Raw genomic sequence first — 23527 nt, 5'->3', positions numbered from 1 at the left:
TGTATGGTATGAAGCAGGGTCCAATTTCATTTTTCCATGTGGAGAACCAGTTGGTCGAGTACTGATTCTGATATCCTCCCCTCACTCACATGCAGCCCCACATCTGTCATAGATTAGCTGTCCATTTATGTGGGAGTCTATTTCCAGCCTCTGTGCCATCCAACTGGTTTCTATTACATTGTTGTGATGATAATAATTTTATAAGTTTTGATGTTAGGTAGCATGAGTCTCTTCCTTTTTGTTCTCTTCAAGAGATCCTGGCTTTCTTTAGCTCTTAATGCTTTCATTAAATTTAGAATCACTTTTCAGGTTCTATTAAAAAAAACTTGGATTTTTAATTGGAATTCAGTTGAATCTTTAGATCAATTTGGGGAAGAATTTACGCCTTTTAAATGTCAGATCTCCCAATCTATGAACACGGTATAGGCTTCTGCTATTTAAAATTGGCCTTGTCTTTCTGTAAAGTTCTATAAATTTATAAATTCATCTGGTGTCTTGAACACATTTTTATTTTTATTTAAAAAATATATATATCTTTATTGATTTCAGAGAAGAAGGGAGAGGGAGAGAGAGAAAGAGAAACATCAATAATGAGAGAGTAATCATTGATCGGCTGCCTCCTGCACATCCCCGACTGGGAATTGAGCCCGCAACCTGGGCATGTGCCCTGACCAGGAATTGAATCTTGATCTCGGATCCTAGGTCGATGCTCAACTGCTGAGCCACGCCCTGCCGGGCTGAACACATTTTTAGATGCATTTCAACGTGGTATTTGATGCTATTAAAAAATACCTTTTTAAAGATTTTCTTTTCTAGTTGTTTTTGGTATATAAAATGTAATTTAAAAAATATTTTTACTCTAGCTAGGCTCTTACTAATATTAATAATTTATGCCCTGGCCGGGTGGCTCGGTTGATTAGAGTGTCATCCTGATATGCCAAGGTTGCAGGTTCTATCCCTGGTCAGGGTACATACAAGAATCAATCAGTGAATGCATAAATAAGTGGAACAACAAATCCATGTTTCTCTCTCTGCCTGTCCCTCCCTCCCTTCCTCTCTCTCTGAAAAATCAATAAAATTTAAAGTAATTTATGGATTCTTTTGGGTTTTCTGTGTTGACAATATTTGTAGTTTTTTTCTTTTTACAATAATATTATTTGTAAGTGGCATTTTCCCCCCTCTTTCTGGCCTTAGAATACTTTCAGCTTCATTTACTGTGCCTCAGACTCAGTCTCTTGTTATCTTGTATTTCTTGCCTTTTTGTTTGACCACAGGCATCATTATTAATTTTGCATCATACAATCTAGTTTGTTTACATTTACTACATGCATGTCCTGCTTTCTTTCCTCTTACCTTGTGTATCCTAGATCTTTCCTCTGGATTCACTTTTCTGTTGCTTAAAGTCCACCCTTTAGAGTCTCCCACACTGGACATTTGCTAGTAACAGATTTTCTCAATTTTTGTTTGTTTGAAAAGGTTTTACTTTGTTGCTCTTTTTTGAAAATTAGTTTCTCAGGATGTAGAATTCTAGACTGACAGTTGTTAGTCTCAGCAATTAAATATATCTTTCTGTCTCCTGGCTTCTTTTGTTGTTGGAAAATCAGGTCTTGCTTCTTTGACGGTAATCCTTATTTTTTCTCTAGCTGATTTTAATACCTCATTGGTTTGTTTTGATGTTCTGCAATTCCATTACAGGAGGTCCAGCTGTGGATATCTCTGTATTTATCCCCCTTGTGCTTTGTTGGGCTTCTTGGCTTTGATTTTGGTCTCATGGCCTAATGAGTAAGAACACAAACTGGAGAGCCAGGCTTTTTCCAGTTTGAATTTTAGCTCTGCAACATAGTAGCTCTCTGATTTGTGCTAGTACTTAGCCTCCTTGTGTTTCATTTGCCTTGAGTGTAAAATGGGGATAGTAATGATCCCTTCCTCTGGGGTTGTTGCGAAAGATCAAAGTCTTAATGTATCTTGAGCCAACAAAAGCTTAACCTTCACTTGGCTTAACCACCTTCACTTAGATCTTGTCCTTAGTGTTTCTTGTTTCTTTACCAGTTTGTTGATGATTTTCAAGATTCTTTTTGTATTTAATCCAGCAGTTTTAGTTGTTTTCAGTAGTACAGTGTGTCTGGGTAACTAATTTGTCATTATTACTAGGAACGGTGGCTCTAAGACATCTTTCTATGTTTCTATGTTTAGTGCACGTGTGCACTCTCTCCCTTTTTTACATGTAAGTGATTTGTATGTAATTTTATTTCACAAGGCCTCATTAATGACATCCTCAGCCAGTTCAGTTTTGTTTTGACTATCAGCAGAGAGTGGCTGAAAAGAAGACAAGTTGAATAAGACGAGTTTGTCTAAAAAGGCATTTGATTGTACATCTTTGGATCAGTAAACATTCAGCATAGTCTCTTCTATCTTTTGTATATACCTGTACTCTGACAGGGGCTGCTATTGGGAAGAGAAACTTGAACTAGCACAAGGCACCAGGTTACTCCAGTGTGGTTGCTTTCTCTCCACTCAGTAGGCCATGAAAATAACTTCTGTTTTGGAAGAATGGCTCGCATTGGTCATTGGCAAAGGTGTTTCTCTTTCATTCAGTTCCTGATTGATGGGAGATATAAATTCCCTGTAGTCTAGGGATGGATTTAGAAACGGGTTTAAGGAGCCTTTGTAGCTATTGCCATGAAGGGCTCTTTGGACTCTCACTCTGCCCATCAAATTGTAGACCCCGGGGTGCAGAGGCTCTGAGAAGGGGATTGGTGATTCTTATCTTGGTGTAGCTGGTCTCACCAAAGTTGAATATGCAGATGTGTTGTGCTTCCTGATAGTATCAAGCAGCTATTTCAGCTTCATTGCCATTCTTCTGTGTCCCAGTTGGAAGCAGAGGCACCCAGGTTGGCCGAATATCAAGCATACATCGACTTTGAGATGAAAGTTGGTGATCCTGCTCGCGTTCAGTTGATCTTTGAGCGTGCCCTGGTTGAGAACTGCCTCGTTCCAGACTTATGGATCCGCTACAGTCAGTACCTAGTAAGATGACTATTCTGATTTCATTTTATTTTTACCAGTTTTGAATCCAAGTTGGTTGCACGCTGCTCATCTCTGCTCGTCCTCGTTTTCCCTTGCTCCTCCTTTGTCAGCTCACTTAGGAAGTTCTAGTGTTTCAGGTTATTTTAAACTGATCAGTAACTAAAAAAATTGCATAGTCTTACTATTGAGGACTTTATAACAGATTAATTTTTTCTTTTACCCTTTTATTATGGGAAAAATGTACATAAATGTAGACAGATTAGTCAAATGAAACTTCACGTCCTCATCACCAGTGTCAACAATTACCTAACGGCACTAATGTAGTTTCATCTGTATTCTTACCTACTTTCCTCATTCCATGTTATTGTAAATTAAAGCCAGAAATCCCATTTCCTTAGTACGTATTTCAATATATATGTATACAAGATTTGAATCAGGATCCAAACAAGATCCAGATATTAGGATTGGCTGATGCTCTTAAGGCTACTTTAATCTATAGGTTCCCTTCTGCACCTCTCATCTCCCCCACACCCCTTGTGATTTCTTTGTTGAAGAAACCAATCCCAAGAGACATTTCTAAGGAAATTTCTTTTGTCATTTGGTTGTGCTGGAAATGTCTTGTGGATGGTGAAGTCTTAACCATACAATTTTATCTCCTAACCCTGGAATTCTTTATCATAGGATCGGCAGCTGAAAGTAAAGGACTTGGTTTTATCTGTACATAGTCGTGCTGTTAGAAACTGCCCCTGGACAGTTGCCCTATGGAGTCGGTACCTCTTGGCCATGGAAAGACATGGAGTTGATCATCAAATGATTTCTGGTGCGAATGTTTCTGTGGGAAGACCAGAGCTTTTTGTTACAAGTTAGAAGCTAGAGTTCTGATGAAGTCATTGTCAGTATTCCCAGGGTGTCCTTTGGGATAGTGGGTAGTAGTGACAAAAAGGGCTCTAAATGGGAGATAAACTGGTTGTATTTTTGGCTGCTTAGAGCTTTTTAACATGCTAATATTTATTGTGAATTTCTAGGACTCTTTTCTCCAAACTTACTTGACCTGGAACTCTTATGCTTTTTCTAGAACACTGCTTGTGCATTGCTGTAGTAGCTTTTCTTTTGAACGTTTCTCTAGCTCATTTCACTTTGTTGCATCTTATTATGATGTTAGATCATACAGTATTTTATAGTCAGTAGAGGTTTTTATTATAATCTTGATAACTTTATATTAGTTTCTCTTTGAATTGGCCACAAACCCTGTCTTTTTCTTCAATTCCAGTGACCTTTGAGAAAGCTTTGAGTGCTGGCTTCATTCAGGCCACTGATTATGTGGAGATTTGGCAAGCGTACCTTGATTACCTGAGGAGAAGGGTTGATTTCAAACAAGGTATTTAAGTTCATGTGCTTTATGTCAGAATTGTGCTTTTTCTTAACATACCTGTTGGTGAGATGTTCTAGTTGCGCAAATACCTCGTGATTGGACAAATGTTTTAGAGCAGCTATTGATAACTCCCCCCCAACCCTGCCCAGAAGTTTTAGCTATTTCAGTCTTTAACAAGTCATGCTGTGGATTGTAAAGGAAGGGAGTCATGGTCCTTATATTTTATGCTGGCATCTACCAGCTTCTTCGGTCGCATTTTGTATTTCTCTCCTCTCTCCCTTCTCTCTATCCAAAATAGTTCTCTGAGTAAGACTGCTGTGTTTCTATTAAATCTTTCAACCTCACATTCCTTTCTCCTTTTCCCCCTTAAAAAGAATAACAACCAGAATCCCCCCCACCTAATGTTCTTGCACGCTCATGCATGTGGCCTTCAGCCATTCCACTGGCTGGAGGAGACCCCACATGGCACCCTGTGCCCACTCTTGTCATTGTTCTGCTTGTGCTGTGCTCTACTCCAGTTTGTCTCTCTTCCACTGTGTAATGAGGGCAGGGGCTCGCAGTTTCATTTCTGTGTCCCCAGCATGATGCCAGGTGCATTAACAGGCCCTTGGGAATTTCAGTGTAGGATTAAAAAAAAAAAGAAAAAGATGATGTACATGGTTTCATAAAGCCAAGCCTTTCCTTCCAGACTCCAGTAAAGAGCTGGAAGAGTTGAGATCCGCATTCGCTCGCGCTCTGGAGTATCTGAAACAGGAGGTGGAAGAACGTAAGTGTGGCTCCGACCTCCTGCTTTGTCCATTTGCATTTCCTGTTCTCAGTTGAGGTGCCTTTTCAGGCAGAGGCTCTTTGTCTCTAAAGTAGTTTCTGATTTTGACTAATTCTGTTTTTAAAGGTTTCAATGAGAGTGGGGATCCAAGCTGCATGATCATGCAGAACTGGGCCAGGATCGAGGTAAATGTTTTTTGACAAATTCGTGGATTTCACCCACTTTGAGGGACCTTTGTCTAATCGTGTGGCAGAAGTTGAGTCCCAGCAGATGGTCTAGGTCCTGGGGACTCGTGTTATTTACCTAGCTTGATGCACATTTGTTTATATCTTAGTGAAAATATTAGCTCCCAGGAAGGTGTGCAGCAGATGTCTGAATGCCAGGCGTTCACTCATGTACTTCTCTCCATGGCTCAGTACCTCATTCATGAGAGCATTAGGTGTGTGCTGTTTGCCAGGCACTTTACTTGGTGCTGGAGAAATGAGGTAGACATGTCCCTGTACTAGTAAGGCTTTAATCTAGCGGGGGAGACAGATGATTTGATAAATAATTACAGGAGATAATGGGTTGAATGTTATTACTGGACCAAGGACCCCAGGGGGAGTAGGACATGGAACCTGCCCTTGGTCATCAGCTTATAGAATTGTAACATTCTAATGTTTTATTCTCTGAGAGGGAGTCAGGTCAAAGAAACATTTACCAGATAGTTTCTGCATGGGATGTTTGTGTTGTAATTATTTTAAAGATGAGGCAACCGAGGCTCAAAGAGGTTAAGCAACTTGCCCAAGCCACTTGGTAAGTGGAGGAGCTGGCATTTGCTTCTAGGTCAGACTTTCTTTCTCTACACTGCCTCTCAAATTAACCACTTGTAATTAAGTTTGATAAAAATAAAAACGAAGCAACTAGCTAGTACTGTTATAGTGCCCGTGGACTCCCACTCTTTGTTCTGAACTAGAGACCTAGGCAGACAACATGGGGCTTGTCACTGCAGAAAGACTGCAGTGGTTGACTGGGCCTGTTACCTTGAAGGGCGGCCTAGGGAATGTCCAGGGATTTATGTCACTGATAGTTAGGGGGTGGCTTTTTAGGCATGTCTCTGAAGTGTGTTTTGGAATGGGTGTTGGTGTCATGAGGTTCAGGTGCTTTCCTAACTGAGCCTCCTAATGCATCTTAGGCTCGTCTGTGTAATAATATGCAGAAGGCTCGGGAGCTCTGGGATAGCATCATGACCAAAGGAAACGCCAAGTATGCCAACATGTGGCTTGAGTATTACAACTTGGAAAGGTAAGGACCTGGGATGGGGGTGGCAGAGCTTTATCAGGAGTGACCTGTCCAGTTCTGGCTGACCTCTGCTGTCTTGGGCTTGCTCTTTGCAGTGGGCCACCTCCTTCATTCATCCTGCCTCTTTCATTAGTGAGTGGGGCTAGAGAACCAAGCATAGTGTTTTGTGCCTGGGCTATTATAGCTATGTGTTTCTTTAATTTTTTTTGGTTTGTTTATTTTGACTTTCAGACATGAATGTTTTATTTGACTTTTAGGAGCTGTTTATTTTTTACATTTGCTTTATATATATAAAAGTGTAAAATACTAAAAAGCATAGAGGAAAAGACCCTAAATTATCTACAGTCATGGACCCAGACATAACCACCATTAGTTAATTGTTTGAGTATATTCTTTGCAGCTTACATGTTTAAAAAAATGAAAATGCAGTTATAGTGCACCTGTTATAAACCTAAAATTACTTTAAACAAGTAAGATATGCCCAGTAATATTGATAACATGGGGAAAACATAAAGAATATGACCTGCTTTATTATTCAATATATCTTGAACATAGAATGTGAAAGTTCCTATAATCCCACCCCCAGAAGTGACACTATTAAAGCTTGTTGAATTTTCCTCTAGGCCAGAGGTTCTCAAACTTTCTGCTCTCTGAACCCTTGGCACTCTTAAAATTTGAGGTGGGCCCCCCCAAGCTTTTGTTTATGTGAATTATCTAAGACTCTGATATTTACCATATTAGAAAGTGAAAATGGTGTTCCATGAGAACTAGTTTAGATTGCAGCCTGGACAATGCCAGTACTTCTCTTGCAACAAACAACCGTTATACTTGGTGTGCAGAAGTGCTTTATGTGGAGAGTGCTGTAAGCTTAGAGGCTCTTGTGCAGAGCTGCTGATCCTGTGGCTCTAACCTGTGAGAAGACTGCCCCTCCCTTGTGTGCCTTCTGCTTTTGTCCTGGTGGCAGCATCTGTTTGCTTTCTGCCCTAGGGCACACGGTGACACCCAGCACTGCAGGAAGGCTCTGCACCGGGCTGTCCAGTGCACCAGTGACTACCCAGAGCACGTCTGTGAAGTGTTGCTCACCATGGAGAGGACAGAAGGTGGGGACCCTCAGCTCTCTGCTTCTGGCTTGGAGCCTGTAAGGACAGACTATGTAATGGCTACAGCCCCTTGAGTGGTGCTCTGTGACTTGACTGTCACATCGTGGTGCTCCCCATGAGATTGAACCCTCTCAGACTCTCCAGATTCAAGGAGAACTCTCCATTGTTTAGTTCTAGTGTGGGTTTTTAGAATTCTTTGTGGAGGGGCTGTCCTGTGCATGAGAACATCTTCAGCAGCATCCCTGGCCTCACTACCCACTAGGTGCCACTAGCACTCCTCCCTGCCGCCAGTCATGACAACCAAAAATGACTCCAGATGTTGCTGAATGGTCCCTGGGGTCAAGATCACTCTAGTTGAGACCTTCTGCTTGAGCACATCACGTCAAAGGAGTAGAGAGAGGCAGACAACTAATGTGTGCATTGCCTGCCGAAGTTTAGAGCCTCAATATTAAGTTTCCAGTAGGAAAAGAGAGAGTTTATCCATGGGCATTGGTCTGGATTTTGGGTGGAAACCCCTCAACTTAAAATCAAACACCCAAACAACAAATTACAAAACACTCCAACATTTATCACTTGAGACGCTCTTCAAATGTCTTAATATACACGTCTTCTACCTGCTACATTGGGATGTTTTCATAATCTGCCAGGTAGCACCCACAATAGACCATATTCTGGTTTTCAGGTCTCTTCTCTAAAAGAAGGGACCTTTTACACACACCTTGGAAGGCTTGGAAGGACTATTGGAATTCTAAAACTTCAAGTGTACCTAATGAAATTGTCTTATAATGGGGAGCCGACTCTCCAGTTCTTATTGTCTGATGGGAGAGAGCTCTTCTGGAGTGTGGGGAAATGAAAATTAAGAACATCTTATATTATTATATCCTTCAAAAACCTAAAAGTGAAAGTTTGCTTCTTTTTCTGTCAAGGTACTTTAGAAGATTGGGATATAGCTGTTCAGAAAACTGAAACTCGGTTAGCTCGTGTTAATGAGCAGAGAATTAAGGTAATGATGCTGTTTATTTGATGTCTTGGGACCCTCTGATGGCTATTTTGTGTTTGGGATGAATAATTTTTGTCAAAACCTTTGAGGTCTTTCTAAAAAGTGTATCTTTTACTTAGAGAGTATTTATTATGAAATATTTGCATCAATATTTAAACTAGTCTTGTATTATTTTTTAGAACAGCTTTAAACTTTAGCCCCAACAATAAATACTTTTTTATGTAGTAGGGCAATTTTGGCCCTAAAATTTACTAGAATAGACAAAAAAATAATACAAAGGAGCCTCACTCAGCCTACTGATTGGAATATGAATACCTCCAAACCAATTAGGGTCCCAGTTTCATAGATTATTTCCTTTCTCTTGGTGAGTAATTACTGGGGCTATTGTGAGACACACTGTGGATCTGAGAGACCGACTCCTGAGGGGCTGGAAGAGTGCTGGCGGGGGAAGTTGTGAGCACACCCTCATTTCTTCATGATCTCATCCTGTCACTTGGGTACTGAGTTCCCTGACTCCCTTCATCTCGCCTCTCATCACAAGGCAGTAGACTTCATGTCATCGCTGTGTCAAGCGATGCATCATATGCCCAATTTTCCAGGCTGCAGAGAAGGAAGCCACCCTTGCCCAGCAAGAAGAAGAAAAGGCTGAGCACCGGAAGCGGGCCCGGGCAGAGAAGAAAGCATTGAAGAGGAAGGCCAGAGGCGCAGAGAAGCCCCGAGCAGATGAAAGCCATGGGAAGGAGTGGGGCGATGATGAAGAAGGTAAAGCTTTTCAGAAGCTGTTTTGGAACATCTCAGCCTTCCAGAGAAGTTGTGAAAAAACAGTACAGAGAACTTTTTTTCTTGAACCATTTGAGAAAAGTTGCTGCCATGATGCCCCATCCATCACCCTTCCTGTCCCTAACCACCTTTGTGCCCTGTGCCAGGTACTGCCCTGCACAGAGTCTTGCACTCCACTCCCTGCACTGCTGCCTCCACTGCCCTCCTGTAAGGTGCCCTCCTCACCCTGCTCGGGCTCCCATACCCCAAGCTGTGCCTGTCCCATGTGTGGACGTCCCTTCACCCCACTCAGGGTCCAGTGTCCCGTACCATTGCCCATTGCCCAGCCCCACCCTGCATGGACACCTTTCTTTTTGTCCCCACCTGTAGTTTTGACATGGTAGAGTTTTTGAGCCAGTGTTTCTGTCAACCCTGCAACTTCAGGAATGGGCAGGTGTGGGTCAGATTTATTTCAGCAAAGCCAGTCAAGGTAAAGAATTGTCTCTAACATTGAATAACTCGATACGTTTTCCTAGTACAAAGTTGTCAGCCAGAGGGAAATAGTAATGGAGTCATCATTCAGTTGACTTTTCTTGCACACCTTTTTGGGGCCTTCAGAGATGACCACAGTAGTTCATTGCCCTTCGGAGTTCCTGGTTTAGCAGGATAAAGCCAATGTGCTACGTGACTGCAGTGGTGTGTAATCAGGACTATGGCAGAGTAGGTGTGAATTACAGTGGAAGTCAAAGAAGGCACTAGTGGGGTCAGCGCCCTGCAAGAAAGAGGTCATGGGGAAGTGATGCATGCACCTCGGAATCTGGGGGAGGAATGTAACTGTCAAGTGAAAAAGAAGGGAAGCTAGTCAGAGCCGGTGTCAGCAAAGCACGAGGAACAAAACAGCCTGGCATTTTCTCTGAGCAGCAGATAGCTGGATTTGTGCCCCAATGCATGCTGGCGGCCAAGTATGGGTGGTGCGGCTAGAGCAGCAGGCAGGCCAGCTGGCTGGGCCCCACTCAGAGAAGCTCTTGAATGTAGCGTGCAGGGTTAGACTTCATCAGGAACAGCGGGAAAGTGGTGGAAGGGTCTGGAAGTGGGGGGCCAGCGCCAATTGGGTTTAGTGCCGTGCCTCGAGACAATGGGGAGATGGGTTGGAGTAGAATGTCATTCAGCTCTTGAAGGACACGAGGCAACAGTGGAAGTTTTTAGGAACTATAGACCCTTTGCAGAGCTTTCCAAAGTGTGGCCCACATGTGAAGCGCACACTTCAGTCACCTAAGGTGCTGTGTAAACACAGGCTCCCAAGCCCCATCCTGCCCTTGCTGACCTGGGCCTTTTAGGAGAGGGGCCTTGGAATTTGTCAGCTGCACTTTTTAGACTCCCTGACCTTTTATATAATTAATGTAGGCAGTGAGGACTTGTTACCACTTCTGTTTGGTTCAACCCACTTACCCGATGTAATCAGGGTCCAAAGAGTAGTGGGCCAAGCTGGTGGGCCAAGAAAGGCTTGGCAGGTGTGCGTGCAGGTCTGCGGGGTGGAGCGCGTGTCAACCATGTGCCGCTGTTGCAGACTAGCTGTTCACAGTGGAAGAACACTACATGCACCAGCTCGGTGAAGAGCAGAAACAAGTAATCGTTGCTTTTCTCCCGACAACCTGTAGATCAGCCTTCCAAACGGCGAAGGGTTGAGAACAGCGTTCCTCAAGCTGCAGAAGCACCAGCCCTGGAGGCTGAAATGGGACTCTTTGGGAAAAGCGCATCCGCAGACGTCGCCTCCTCCTCAAAGCAGGAGAGGGCAGCTGCTCTGAAGAGGGACCTGCCCAAGGTGCCCCATGACAGCAGCAAGGACAGCATCACCGTGTTTGTTAGCAACCTGCCCTACAACATGGAGGAGCCGGACGTGAAGCTCCGGCCGCTCTTTGAGGCCTGTGGGGAAGTGGTTGAGGTCCGCCCCATCTTCAGCAACCGGGGCGATTTCCGGGGCTACTGCTATGTGGAGTTTAAAGAGGAGAAATCAGCCCAGCAGGCACTGGAGTTGGACCGGAAGAATGTAGGCGGGAGGCCAATGTTTGTTTCCCCCTGTGTGGATAAAAGCAAAAATCCTGATTTTAAGGTATGTGGAAAAAAGAATGCCTTTCATGCAGGGTTGGTATAGGCTGACTAAAACACTTTTTTTTTTTTTCCGGGCAGCAACTAGTATTTTAAATATACATGGAATACCTATACTCTGTTAAGAACTAAACTGCCACATTAACTGGGGTCTGCTCTGAGCTGGTTAATTGAGGTCTGACTTGGCTCGGTCACTTGGAGCTGCATTAGCTGATAATTGATCATAAAATGAATTGTGATAATGACGACTGTCCATTGAGTGCATAGAAGTGACAAGGGACTGTGCTAAGGGTTTTCTGTATTACCTCATGGATCCTCCCCCAAACTCTGAGACTAGTTACTTTCATTCTTGCCATTTTACAGAGGGGGAAGTGGGGGCTTCGAGAGGTTGACATGCCCGGGTGCCCCAGTTAACAGTTCCTAGCACTCAGAGTGTGCTCTGGTCTGCCCGGCTGGGACGTGGGCCTGTAGATGAGGCTGTTGCCAGCTGGAACATGGCTGGTGTGCTGGGTTGGGCCTCGAGTTGTTGGTTTTTCCCCTCTTTTCTTCCTTAGGTGTTCAGGTACAGCACTGCCCTGGAGAAACACAAGTTGTTTATCTCGGGTTTGCCTTTTTCCTGCACTAAAGAGGAACTCGAAGAGATCTGTAAGGCACATGGCACCGTGAAGGACATCAGGCTGGTTACCAACCGGGCTGGCAAACCAAAGGTCAGCGTTGGAGTGGACAGCCAGCTCTTAGTCTTCTGAGGCTCGAGTGAACCCAGCTCTGCGTCTCTGCAGAGGTCATTGGGTTCTAGAGTGGGCTCCTAGTTTGTTTGCTAAGAAACAAATAAATTAATAGAAGGATAGGCATACTAGGCTCTACTTGCATTTGGAGTCAGATTAACCTATTTGTAGTTCATTGTACTAAAAAAACCTCAACAACACAAACTACCATGAATTCGCAGGGGAGTGCAGTGCAGAGCCCAGCCTGTGGGGCCTCGGAGTGAGGGGCCACCCTCTGCACTCTCCTCCCTCCTGCCCAGGCTCCTTTTCATGAGGCCTCCAGCCATTTCCCCAGGCCCCTCCACCAGATTCCCTGTTACATCTTTCTTTGCAGCCCCTTCTCAGACTCTTACTAAGTCCTCTTTGCACCACATTTTGAGTAGTGTTGATGCAGCAGGAGTTTGGATTACCTTTCTTCCCCCCTCACCTTATCAAGGTTAAGGGAATTAAAGAGTATGATATGAAAAGGGGGGGGGGAGGGCGGGGCATGAAGGCACAGGCATTGGGGCAAACCTGGGTTGCTCCTCCGTTTGCTGCATTTATACGGGTCTGTCTTACTCTTTTTTTCTTTCTGTTGGAGCAAGCACAGAGGTACTGAACTTATAAAGGCTATTGAAGTTGTAGTCATTTACAGAAATGAAAGAATAGGGCAGGGAAATAACCTATAGACAAAGGATGGCAGTGGTGAGGAAGGTCACCTGTTGATGGGGTGCCTGCCTTGCCCTGGCCCCCCAGCCTCAGGGAGGAAGTGCGCCCTGGCTCTACAGCACCTGACCTGGCTCTGGCCTCTTTCAGGGCCTGGCCTACGTGGAGTATGAAAATGAATCCCAGGCATCGCAGGCGGTCATGAAAATGGATGGCATGACCATCAAAGAGAACGTCATCAAAGTTGCCATCAGCAACCCCCCTCAGAGGAAAGTTCCAGAGAAGCCAGAAGCGAGGAAAGGACCAAGTGGCCCCATGGTACCACGGCAGATGTATGGAGCGTAAGTGTTGGCATGCTAGCCAGTGCAGGCTTTGTCCTGGCCAGCACCATGGTGAATTGATTTCCTGTTAGCACAGTGTAGTAGGACAGAAAGCCAGGGCCTGCTGTCTGCTGTAGTCACCAGAGCAGGGTGTCAGAGCATGTCCCTGCAGAGAGCAAGCCTAGAAGTGGAACCCTTCCTAGTGTTTGCCAGTTTACACTTGTGATTTATATAAGGTCAAGTTTTCTCAGCCTGATTACTTTAAAGTCCCCTTTCCCAGTTGAATCCATGTTTAAACAAAGCCTGACATCCAGGTGCTGGCCAGGGTAATCTACGGCTCTGGCTGTCATTGTGTGAAAGCTGTCTCCCTGATGGGTGACCCAGCACAACTGCCAGGTGACTGACTGGGTGAGGTCTGAAAGGTTGCAGCCATCTTTACCCACCCCTGGGTGACTATTGCACAGGTTTGGGCCCTGCCAAAGTTGGGAAGGCGGCCAAAGGAGTTCATGTGATTTTACCTACTGGTCAGTCAAGGAGATGTGGTCTTTGTTGTATCCTAGTTGTTTTCACCCTTAGACTTCGGGTGATTTAGACACTCCTGGCTTATTTTCACCAGTGAACCAGGGGCCACAAGTTGTTGCTTCAAAAGGGTACATTCAGTGTTTGCTCTTCCAGGCGGGGGAAGGGAAGGACCCAGCTTTCTCTGCTGCCTCGCGCCCTGCACCGCCCGAGCACTGCAGTAGCTCAGGCCGAGAATGGCCCTGCCCCGAAGCCAGCAGTCACCTCAGTGGCCACGGAGGCTCCCAAGATGTCCAACGCTGATTTTGCCAAGTTGCTTCTGAGAAAGTGAACTCAGAGAAGGGAGATGCCTTACTTCATGCTGGCTGGGAGGACCACCTGTCCTCACCCAGCTGTACCCTGGGTATGAAGGGCCTGGGGCAGCGCCTGCGTGGCCACCTGGTTTCCCCTGGTTTAGAAAGGGAGTGGGGTCCAAGGAAAGAGGCTTTAAGTGTTCCCTCACATTGAGGGTGACAGGAGGAAAACAGTCACTCCACAGGTTGGGCACCCAGTGTAGTTTGTAAGATTTTTTTTTAAGAGAAACGGGGGGAGGAAACTTGGACACATCGTTTTGAGACACACTTGTCCAAATGTTTTCGGCCAATGGGGGCCCCTTCTTATAAGACACTTCTCTTACACTCTGCATAGTACATGTGCCCGTCACTCTTTTAATTTTTAAAAGACAAAACGGTAGATGCTAGTAACTCACCAGAATGGCCTATTTTAGTAAAGGGGCGGGGATAGGGGGAGTCACATAAAAAATATTTGATGGGATTTTGTTCAAGGGGGCTATGTGTTTTTATATTATGTATTTGTAAATGACATGTCAACCCATTCTTTTATGTTTCCTGAAAGCAAAATGTTTGTGACATTTGTTTTATATAGGCATTCTGTGTGCCATCTGCTATGGACCATTCTCTTTGCTTAGTGGATAGTGGACTGTGTTCTTTGTCTAAATATTGAGTTTCAGCTCTTTGGTTTTGTTTAAATACCGTGTCAAGTGCAAACTTAAATTTTCCTCATTTAGCTTTGTTTATTAAACTGAAGTTCTCTTAAAAACCTCTTGCAGAATGGCACTCAGCTGTGCATTCAGATATGGATGTGTTTTGAAATGCGTGTACCTTGCTTTACGTAACAGATGTGTAAATAGAACTTTTGTAAGTCAGATTCCCATGGTCACTTTGATTTAAATCTTTTCAGCTATGGTGTGTCTTCAGCTTTAAACTTTATAAAGAATAGGGCTGAAGTCCTGAAAAAATCCCTCCTGCATCCTCCTGACAAATGGGACAGACCATCTCTTGTAGAATAAGCAAAGTCTCAGGCACTTAATACAATAAAATACTTTATTAGAGTCAGTTATTTGTTAAAATGATATCCTTCACATATAGCTAAAGTGCCAATTCTATAGTACAAACAAGCACGCACGTCAGGCTTCCTTGGTGTGCTTATGAAACCAGGACAATAGAAGATTTAAGGTTAAGAAATACCTTATGGCAGCATAAAGTATGAAAATATTTTCTTTAAAGGTTTGAATAACTATCACTTGGGGCATTTCATACATCTTTACACGTATCTTCCTTAATTCAGAAAACCATTCTGAATGTGCCTATTATATAATTAAATAACTAAACACTTGCTACATAAGAGCAGTGACCTCATTACTATCAGGATCTGAATTCTCAAATCAGAGACAACCCTGGATGTTCTCACCCTCATTCAGACACTGACAAAGTGCAGCACAGTGGTAGACGTCACGGGCTCTGTCCATTCTCACTAAATAGCAGCAATCATATTGGCACCTGTGCCACATGTGATTGAAAGAGATTCTACTTCCATAGAAGGACAGCTTGGCCGTATTACACACATTTTATAAATTGTTAGAAAAGTAAGGCCACTCCAAGGCAATCTATTCTGCTTCCCCGAGGGGATGCTGGACAGTACAGAGGTGGGGGTCAGGTAAGTGAATCAAAATGCATGACAAAAGGGACATGTCCCAGCTGTGGTCAAAGGTTTTTCATGGTTCAGTACATTGTAGCTCTCACTACCACAATGCTTATTTGGTGGTGACGCAGCATTTGTTTTCTCATGTAAAACTCAAGGGGGTCAAGTGAGGCGGACTTGCCCACCTGCACAGTACCTGATAGACAGCAGGATTCAGCTGTTTGGTGAAAACCCAGGGAACTTTCAGACTAAAACATCTGCTCTGAGTTGCTGCAAATGAAGTGAGAGCAACATCAACAAAGAAAAACCATGCTGACCATTCCCCTGTTCTTAATTTATGGAAAAATAGCCCCTGACACTGGAGTTTGCAAACTATGGCTCTTCCCTGAAATAAGCAAGGTATTGAACCAGAAATGCTGTCAATACTCGTTTCATTTTATATCTCAGAAGTCTGCCTGGCCAGTAAGAATTAGCCACAGGACTAATCTCTCCATAGGAAAGCAAAAACCTCTAAGCAAGCAAGCTTTCCATCACTTCTCAGAAACGGGACCAGGTTCTCCCCGGGAGTGCTGATATCCCAGGTAGAGGCACGGAACCTTTCGGCCAGTCTCGCGGAAAGACCGGGAGGAGTCAGTCCTGTGTCTCTGGACCTCGTCCTGGTCTTGGCCTCTCCCCACCTTAGTGCAAATTCCCCAGAACCTGGTCTGGTCACACAAGGAGCACTGGTACCCCCAACACCTGCTGGGATGACCACAAGAGTGGGCCACTAGCACTGCTGGCAGACACCACACATTTACTGGCTCAAAAGAAGAAAATAAATAACTTGTCTGAATTATAAGTTATCTTAGCGACAAGGCTTAATAATTTAGTTTTTTTCTGTTTTAACTAAAAAAACATTTGGAGGTAAAGTGTTGAAGTTCCTTATCTGTCTCCTTTTGCTTTGGGAGGTGACAAGGTTTCTAGAAATGATAAGTTGATTTTTCTCTCCCCCGGAAGTCCCATCACCAAGGGAGGGTTTAAAGGGTTAAGGTTTCACAGGCAGCGTCTCCTTGAACCCAGAGAGGTTGGGTTTGGCCTCCGGCAGTGCCACAGGGTACTCTGTTGTGGCAAAGAGCAAGGTGTCCAGGGTGGTCTCCGTACACTTGGCAATAAAGCGAATGAATGGCCTCACGTCGCCTTCGTTGGCGACTTCCAGTACATGGTAGTACTCGGATCTCTGCTCCTTGCGGATGGTGATGGGTGGGTAGCCCGCCTGCATCAGGATGAGGTTCATCAGCAGGCGTGAGGTCCTTCCATTGCCATCAATGAAGGGGTGGATGTAAACGAGTTTATAATGGGCCAAGGCTGCAAACTCAACCGGGTGCAAATTCATAGCATCCTCGGAGTTGAGCCACTGTATGAACTCTTGCATCTGCTTTTCCACATCTTGAGGATGGGGAGGGATGTGGTGTCCCACAAGGACCTGTGTCGTTCGAAACCGGCCAGCTTCCACGGGATCCACATAACCCAGCACCCGCCTGTGGATCTCCAGTATGTCGCTGATGGTGACGGAGCCCATGCGGGAAACCAGTGTCGTGTTGACATACTTCATTGCCGCGTGCATGCCAATGACCTCGTTCTGCTCCTCCAGGCTTTTCCCTGGCACGGCATAGCGGGTCTCCAGGATGTGCCTGATCTCCGAGAGGGTGAGGGTGTTGCCCTCGATGGCAACCGTGTGGTAGATGTGATGGTAGTACGTCTCCTCCATGACCCTTTGCAGCGCGGAGTTGCCCTTGGGGATGGACATGACCTTCTTCACTTTGTCGTCGATGATGCTGAAGTACCTCTGGTCGATCTCCTCTACTAGCGGCAGCGTCCGGTCCCGGTTGATGAGCGCTTTCTGGTGGGAGGGCGAGATGGTCAGTGCTCTGGTGTACAAGTAGTCCGCCTGGATGATGTCCTTTTCTTCTTCGGAGAAGATGCCGAACTCAGTGAGTGCGTCCACGGAGTCGGGGTCCATGTTCAGGGCGTGCAGGAAGAGCTTGTGGGCTTTCTCCCGCTTGCCCTGGCGCTTCATTTCCAGGGCTTGGTTCAAAGCTGCTTTGGCTTCCAACCTAGCGGCTAGAAAAGAGCCAAAGAGGCGTCAGGGCGGGCAGGGAGTGGCAAAGAACACTCAGGTGAGCTGTCAACTGTGCTGGGCCCGGGGAAGGTACGGCCTCAGGGCTCGTTCTAGGCAGGCTTTTCAGCATGCACGGTACCACTATATGTATGGACCTGTTGGAGCCCTACGGGCAGTAGTCTGGTGGTTTCCCATTTGTCCCCAGAGCCATTCTCCTGGGGGAGAAGAATCCTCTGCTCAACGCACAAATGCGTCTGAAAGATCCACGTGTAGGAACATCTGAAGGTGGGAAGTAGGGGAGGCGGGATGGAAGGACAGACGAGGTTCAGCACCCACTGTGACTCCAGCGGTGAAGTGCCGCAGCCTGCAGTGTAAGGGGGCAGGGCAGTTTCCCTCCAGGAAAAGGCATCTCCCTGCCTCCCCATGTAGGCAAAGCTATAAGGGAAACGCAAATCAAAACTACAATGAGCTCCCACCTCACACCCGTCAGAATGGCTGTTATCAGTAAGAGAAGAAATAAGAGTTGGAGAAGGATGCTGGTGGGAATGCAGACAGTGCAGCCGCTATGGAAACAGTATGGAGGCTCCTCGAAATGAAGAACAGAGCTACCATATGCCCCAGCAACCCCTCTTCTGAGTACCCAAAAAATCTGAAAACACTTATTCATAAAGACATATGCACCCCTATGTTCACTGCAGCACTATTCACAGTAGCCGAGACATGGAAACAACCTAAGTGTCCTTTGACAGAAGACTGGATAAAGAAGAGGTGGCACGTACATATGTGGAATACTACTCAGCCATAAGAAAGATGAAATACTGCCATTTGCCACAGCATGGATGGATCTGAGAGGAGTGTGCTAAGTGAAACAAGTCAGACAGAAAAGGGCAAGAACTGTATGATTTTACTCATATGTGGGACATACAACAAAGCAACAAATGAACAAACAAAACAAAAACTCATACAGGCAACAGAATGGTGCTTCCCAAAGGGGGAGAGGGTGGGGGGGATGAAGAGGGTCAAAGGGTCAAATATATGGTGAGGGAAGGAGACTAGACTTCGGGTGGTGAGCACACAATAGAGTATACAGATGTATTATAAAGTACACCTAAAACTTAGGTTATTAACCAATGTTTTCGCCAATAAATTTAATTTAAATAGTGTAAACAACACAAATGACAGATAAATATGGCATAATCCAAAAACAAAAAACCAAGAGTTGAGAGAGAGCTACTGTCTTACCTGGAGAGGACTTGGTCTTGACCCCCAGCAGTGCCACATCCTTGGAGGTGACACTGAGTTCTGTGGATGGGCTGGTACATTTGGTGACGGCATGCTGTGCCCTGTCCAACTTGCTCCCGAGCAGGTAGAAGCCTTTGAGCAAGGCCAAACACTGCTCCTCCATGGCACCCAGCGGCAGCAGCAGGGCCAGCAAGGACCCCAGCACCATGCTCAGCAGCATCACCCACAGGAAGCGGCCCCAGATTGGGACCCATTTTGGTTCAGCCACAGCCATCATTGAAGCCATTGGCATGAGTATCATCTGGACTCAGGGGTGGGCCCCTTGCACATACCCACAGTCGTCTGAGAGAGCTGGATCTGAAAGGAACCAAGAGTTGTAGGAGATGAGGCAGGGGAACTGATATGTTTAGGACACGTTTCTGACTCCCACTAGGGCTTGGAGACTCCCGTGCCTAACTCACTAAGGCCTAAGGGTGGGGGCAAGCTAGGAGTGGATCTAAGTGGGGAGGTGCCAACCTGGAAGGACTGGTGCCACCTCCAGGTGGTATGTCTGAAAAAAGTAATGCTGCAGTTAGTTGCCCAGCATTTATTAAGCACTTACTGTGTGCCAGGCCCTGTGCTAAGCACTAAGGACCTATACATACCCTCCTGCAACCTTCAACAGGAGCTGAAGCTGTCACCCCACTCTCCAGATGAGGAAACAGGCTCAGAGAGGTGATGTGTCTCTTGCCGGAAGTCACCCAGTGAGCAAGTGGCAGCCTTAGGACTTGAATTCAGGACCCCGTGGCTCTAAAGTCTCCTTCCTTCATCACAAAATCTGCAGCCTCTGAAACCAAACACTGAGTGTCCAGGACAAAAATAACACACAGACACCTCCTCCCCCCCTAGATTGGCTAAGGCAGTTCTGAGGCCTGTTCTTCGATAAGCACAACTATTTGGTGGCCTGATTTATTGCCACATGGTCGGCCATCCCTTCCTGCCCTCACCCTGATACTATACCAATCCCCTCTCTGGCCTTCCTTCCTTTTCTGGACTGTCCAGCAGGGATGCCACCTAGAGTTAGGGCAGTGGAGCATCTCAAAAAGAACTCAGGGTGTGGGCCAGAGCTAGTGACCCCTTGCCCTCTGGGACAGTGGGCTTGTGCTTGAGGCTGGCAGTGGGAGAGGAGGGGTCAGGTATGCAAGCACCACTATGCTAACAATAAGCATTTATTGGGCAACTATGGTGTGCTGAGCATTGAGCTGGGTGCTAGCCGTGCGTTATCTCGCTTACCCCTCAGTACCCTAAGAAGGAAAGCTACCCCAGCTCCGTTTTACAGAGGGAAACAAGACACAGACAGGGTCAGTCAGTTCCCAGAAGGCCCGCGGGGAGTAAACAGAGGCACCGGGAACGAATCCCTAGTGCGTCTGGATCCAAGGTGCCCGAGTCCTCCCCTCTCCCTTGTCCACAACCAGGCCCTGTGCACCTGCTCCGGCTGCTCCTGGTGCTAGGCCTCCAGGAACCGGAAAGGGCCGATTAGGTTTCTGATCGCCCAGGGCTGTGAGGCTAATGGGGGGCCTGGCCTGGTACGCGCTCTAACGGGGTACGCCTGGCGTGCTGTGGGGGCACCGAGGCGCTGCGGGTGGCTGCTTCGTCCAGGTGGTCCGCGCGCTCCCCGAGGGACGGGCTCCCCGGGGGGCCGGAGTTCGCGCGCGGAGGCCGCAGTGCGTCCCGGGAGGCGCGAACTTCTCACCCATCCCTGCGCTAGGGAGGGGGAAACTGAGGCCCGGAGAGGGGAGGGGACTGGGCTAAGGTCCTTCTGGGGAGCCGCCCCTTTCCGAACCCCGCCCAGGGCTCTCGGCCCCGCCGCGCCCTTCGCGGCTCATCCCGTCCGAAGCGCTCGGGCTCGCCCCCTCCTCACCGCGCGCCTCTGCCTGGCCCCGCCGCCGCCTCCCCGGCGTTCGCAGGCTCGGCCCCGCGAACTCCCAGGACCTCCGGGGCCGCCGGCCTCTGGCCCCGCCCTCGCCGACTCGCCATTGGCCGGCCCGGCAGCCTCGTCACCGCGGGTTGGCTCCCCACGCTGGCCCGCCCCTCGCATTTCCGGGTTCTCGCGTCGCGGGCGGCTTCCCGGGGAAAGGCTCGCCGTGGGCCACCCCCATTGGCTGGAGCCTGCGTCGGTCTCGTGCGCGCCGCAGCTAATGAGCATCGGGAGAGGCGGGGCCCGGGCCGGCGCGGGAATCGCGGCGCCCGTGCGGGTGTGCGCGCGGCGCGCTGGGTGCGGGCGCGGGCAGCTGGAAACGCGCCGTTCCGCCCGCGTCCCTCCCGGCCTCGTTTCCTTAGGTGCAGCCTGAGGTATCGGTGACGTGCGCCCGTGCACCCCGGTGGCCTGACTCCCCTGCCCGGCAATCCGCCTCCTCCCTGCGCCTCCAGCGCTGCGTTTTCCCCCTTCTCTCGCCCCCTCTTTTCCTCCCTGCTTTTTAATTTGGACCCTCCCCTGCAGGGCCTGGCTGCTTGTTTTGGCCAGAGAGACAGAGGGGTTTTTTCTTTCATGCAGAGAGCTGAAACCTCCCATTTTAATTTTTTTTATTTTTGGAAACCTCCAACTTTAATTCACAAAATATTGAAACCTCCAGGAGGTGCCCAAATGCTGAGCACTGAGATGTTATGTCAACCAATGGTCGTTGGCGTCAATTCATTGTGGTGAAGTGGGAGACTATTCAGAGAAAACAGCTCAGTCGTGAAACAGCACAGCTGGGGGACAGCAGGCCCTGAGGTGGCCTAATAGAGGCAGCCCCCCGTGTGGCATCTGGGCCCCCCTGTGACAGCTCCACTCCTCTCTGGGGGTGGTACAGCTCAGCTCTGGCCTGGGCTGCAAAAGGCCTGACCCTTCCAGATCTGACCTCCTGCACAACGCACCTTCCCTTAGGGGAGCCCCTGGGAAGGAGTGGGTGTGGGTGTCACCACTGGAGTCACCCGGCCCCGAGTTCAAACCCCACGTCTACTGCTTGGGAACTGAGTACATTCAGCGCTTTGACCTCGCGGATCCCGTTAGCTTTTCGTCAGGTTGGGAAAACGTGATGACAGTACATCCTCTAGGGTTTTGTGTGTGGGCGAAGTGACAAGTGTCTGCTGTTGCAGCTGTCCCTAGAAAACACACCAAGTTGTCGCTGTTTTATTTGTTACCCGCAGAAGAAACTGTCAAGAGCTGCAGCTTTGCTCCAGCCACTACAGGGAGACCCTGTTGCAACCTGGTAGGTCTCAGTCGGAGTCCAGTTTTAGGGAAGCCGCGGACCTTCATCACAAAAGGAAGTGTCCAGGCCCAGGCCAGAGGTGTGATGTCGTGAAAGTCACCATGTGGAGACATTGAGAGGTGAGGACCGAACAGCTTTGGCCCTTGCTGTTTGGGCTCCCTGTTTATTGCTTAGACCAGGCCCCCAATTCCCCCAATTCCCTGCCCTTGGCAAGGATGCTGGAGAAATGTTGTTGACTTGAATAAGAAATATCTGAAGTAGGACCAACCGTGGCGTTTTTAAGAAACAAAGTCTGGATGGTGGTTATTTCTGAGGCTTCTTGTTTCTCTCTTTTGAACAAAGGTCTTGAACACTGTTTTCTCAGAGTTCCCTGAACTTCACTTCTGATGGCTCAAGCAGTAATGTAAACACCCAGAGGAAGGCCTGCTATGTAAGCAGCTAATTATGGGGGATGGTTGGTGTAGTGGAAAGCCGTGAGGCTCTGAGGTCAGACGGATGTGTGTGTGTTCAAATGCAGGGCCCACTACTTACTAGTTGTGTGACCTTGAGCAGTTCACTTACCTGCACTGAACTAGGTATTAGGGGGCTTGTGGACCTTTGTCCTCTCCTAGGCATAAGATATAATCATCTACTTTCAAAGGTACCATCCTTTCTTCACTCCTCGGGATGCCAGTGCAAACTCTTTAATGAGTTTTGGCCGTGGGTGCAAATCCAGAAGCTATATAAGAACCGTTAGTGAGTAAAACTGCCCAGGCATGAGACAATAGGGAGAGGTGGGGAGACTGGAGAATGTGAGAGCACCTGTCTTGTCCAATGCAGGCAGCAGCTTCTCAGCTCTAGCCTACATTTATTATACTAGGGCGCAGTCCAGGAATTGACAGATTTTCCAATTTTTCAAAAGATGTGTCAGACCTAGATTTTTAAACAGAATCTCCAGATTTTAAAACAGTTGGCATGTTTGCCTGCCAGCTACAGAGAGCTGCCAGATCCCTGCTTAAAGGCTTTCAAAAGGGGCTGGAAGCCAGCCAATGAGTCAGCTTACCTGAATGTGATTCTGCAGAAATTTACAGAAAGCTGGCAATAGAAAAGCGATGTTATGAGCCTTAAAGACATTGAAGTCATTAAGGTCCCTGAAAATGGCTATAAGAAAAAATAAATAAAATGGGCAGGAGATGGTGGCAGGCAATGCAGGCAGCAGCGCCACAAATGACCCTCGGCGAATGAGTGCACCCCTGTCGGTGGCCACCAGGGGGTAGTAACTCACCGGGCGTCGCTTCCCTCCTTCAATCCTCATTGTCAGGAGAGCACACTCAATTTT

At 47.2% G+C, this 23527-nt stretch overlaps 3 protein-coding genes across 6 annotated transcripts in view; 2 read left to right on the top strand and 1 right to left on the bottom strand.

Moving 5' to 3' along the window:
- SART3 (spliceosome associated factor 3, U4/U6 recycling protein) overlaps window positions 1-15053 on the top strand; it is a gene marked incomplete at its 5' end in the record, with an annotated part of 50833 nt that extends 35780 nt beyond the window's left edge. For all 3 annotated transcript variants that reach the window (XM_081123115.1, XM_081123114.1, XM_081123113.1), the window contains 13 exons: window positions 2872-3027; window positions 3709-3847; window positions 4298-4405; window positions 5088-5165; window positions 5292-5350; window positions 6340-6449; window positions 7434-7546; window positions 8473-8549; window positions 9146-9308; window positions 10964-11415; window positions 11966-12118; window positions 12971-13161; window positions 13816-15053. In XM_081123115.1, the coding sequence (XP_080979241.1) occupies window positions 2872-3027; window positions 3709-3847; window positions 4298-4405; window positions 5088-5165; window positions 5292-5350; window positions 6340-6449; window positions 7434-7546; window positions 8473-8549; window positions 9146-9308; window positions 10964-11415; window positions 11966-12118; window positions 12971-13161; window positions 13816-13990 (1974 nt within the window). In that variant the 3' untranslated portion in view covers window positions 13991-15053. The remainder of the gene's footprint in view (window positions 1-2871; window positions 3028-3708; window positions 3848-4297; window positions 4406-5087; window positions 5166-5291; window positions 5351-6339; window positions 6450-7433; window positions 7547-8472; window positions 8550-9145; window positions 9309-10963; window positions 11416-11965; window positions 12119-12970; window positions 13162-13815) is intronic.
- On the bottom strand, window positions 15028-20955 carry FICD (FIC domain protein adenylyltransferase). Of its 2 annotated transcripts, XM_081123117.1 has the most exons (4): window positions 20880-20944; window positions 19624-19805; window positions 18980-19336; window positions 15028-17739 (listed from the first exon to the last, which is right to left on the bottom strand). In XM_081123117.1, exons 3-4 carry the CDS (start codon window positions 19278-19280, stop codon window positions 16664-16666), a joined length of 1377 nt encoding a protein of 458 aa, XP_080979243.1. In that variant the 5' UTR covers window positions 19281-19336; window positions 19624-19805; window positions 20880-20944; the 3' UTR covers window positions 15028-16663. The 2 variants fall into 2 exon arrangements, with proteins under 2 accessions (XP_080979243.1, XP_080979242.1); XM_081123116.1 differs by lacking the exon at window positions 19624-19805 and having other exon boundaries at window positions 20880-20955.
- A 276-nt stretch (window positions 20956-21231) lies between these two features.
- Window positions 21232-23527, top strand: part of CMKLR1 (chemerin chemokine-like receptor 1) — an 88640-nt gene continuing 86344 nt past the window's right edge. Inside the window, exons 1-2 of the mRNA XM_081123328.1 lie at window positions 21232-21310; window positions 22148-22328. The gene's annotated coding sequence lies outside the window, so the exon portion shown is untranslated. The remainder of the gene's footprint in view (window positions 21311-22147; window positions 22329-23527) is intronic.

The sequence above is a fragment of the Miniopterus schreibersii genome (assembly GCF_964146895.1).
Source record: "Miniopterus schreibersii genome assembly, chromosome: 20".
Classification (NCBI taxonomy): Eukaryota; Metazoa; Chordata; class Mammalia; order Chiroptera; family Miniopteridae; genus Miniopterus; species Miniopterus schreibersii.
This window is presented reverse-complemented; position numbering and strand designations above follow the sequence as displayed.

Coding starts and splice junctions, on each gene's coding strand:
- FICD (XM_081123116.1), bottom strand. CDS start 19,280: ATGATACTCATGCCAATGGCTTCAATGATGGCTGTGGCTGAACCAAAA. Junction 17,740..18,979: donor CAAGACCAAGTCCTCTCCAG/GTAAGACAGTAG, acceptor GCTCTTTTCTAG/CCGCTAGGTTGGAAGCCAAA.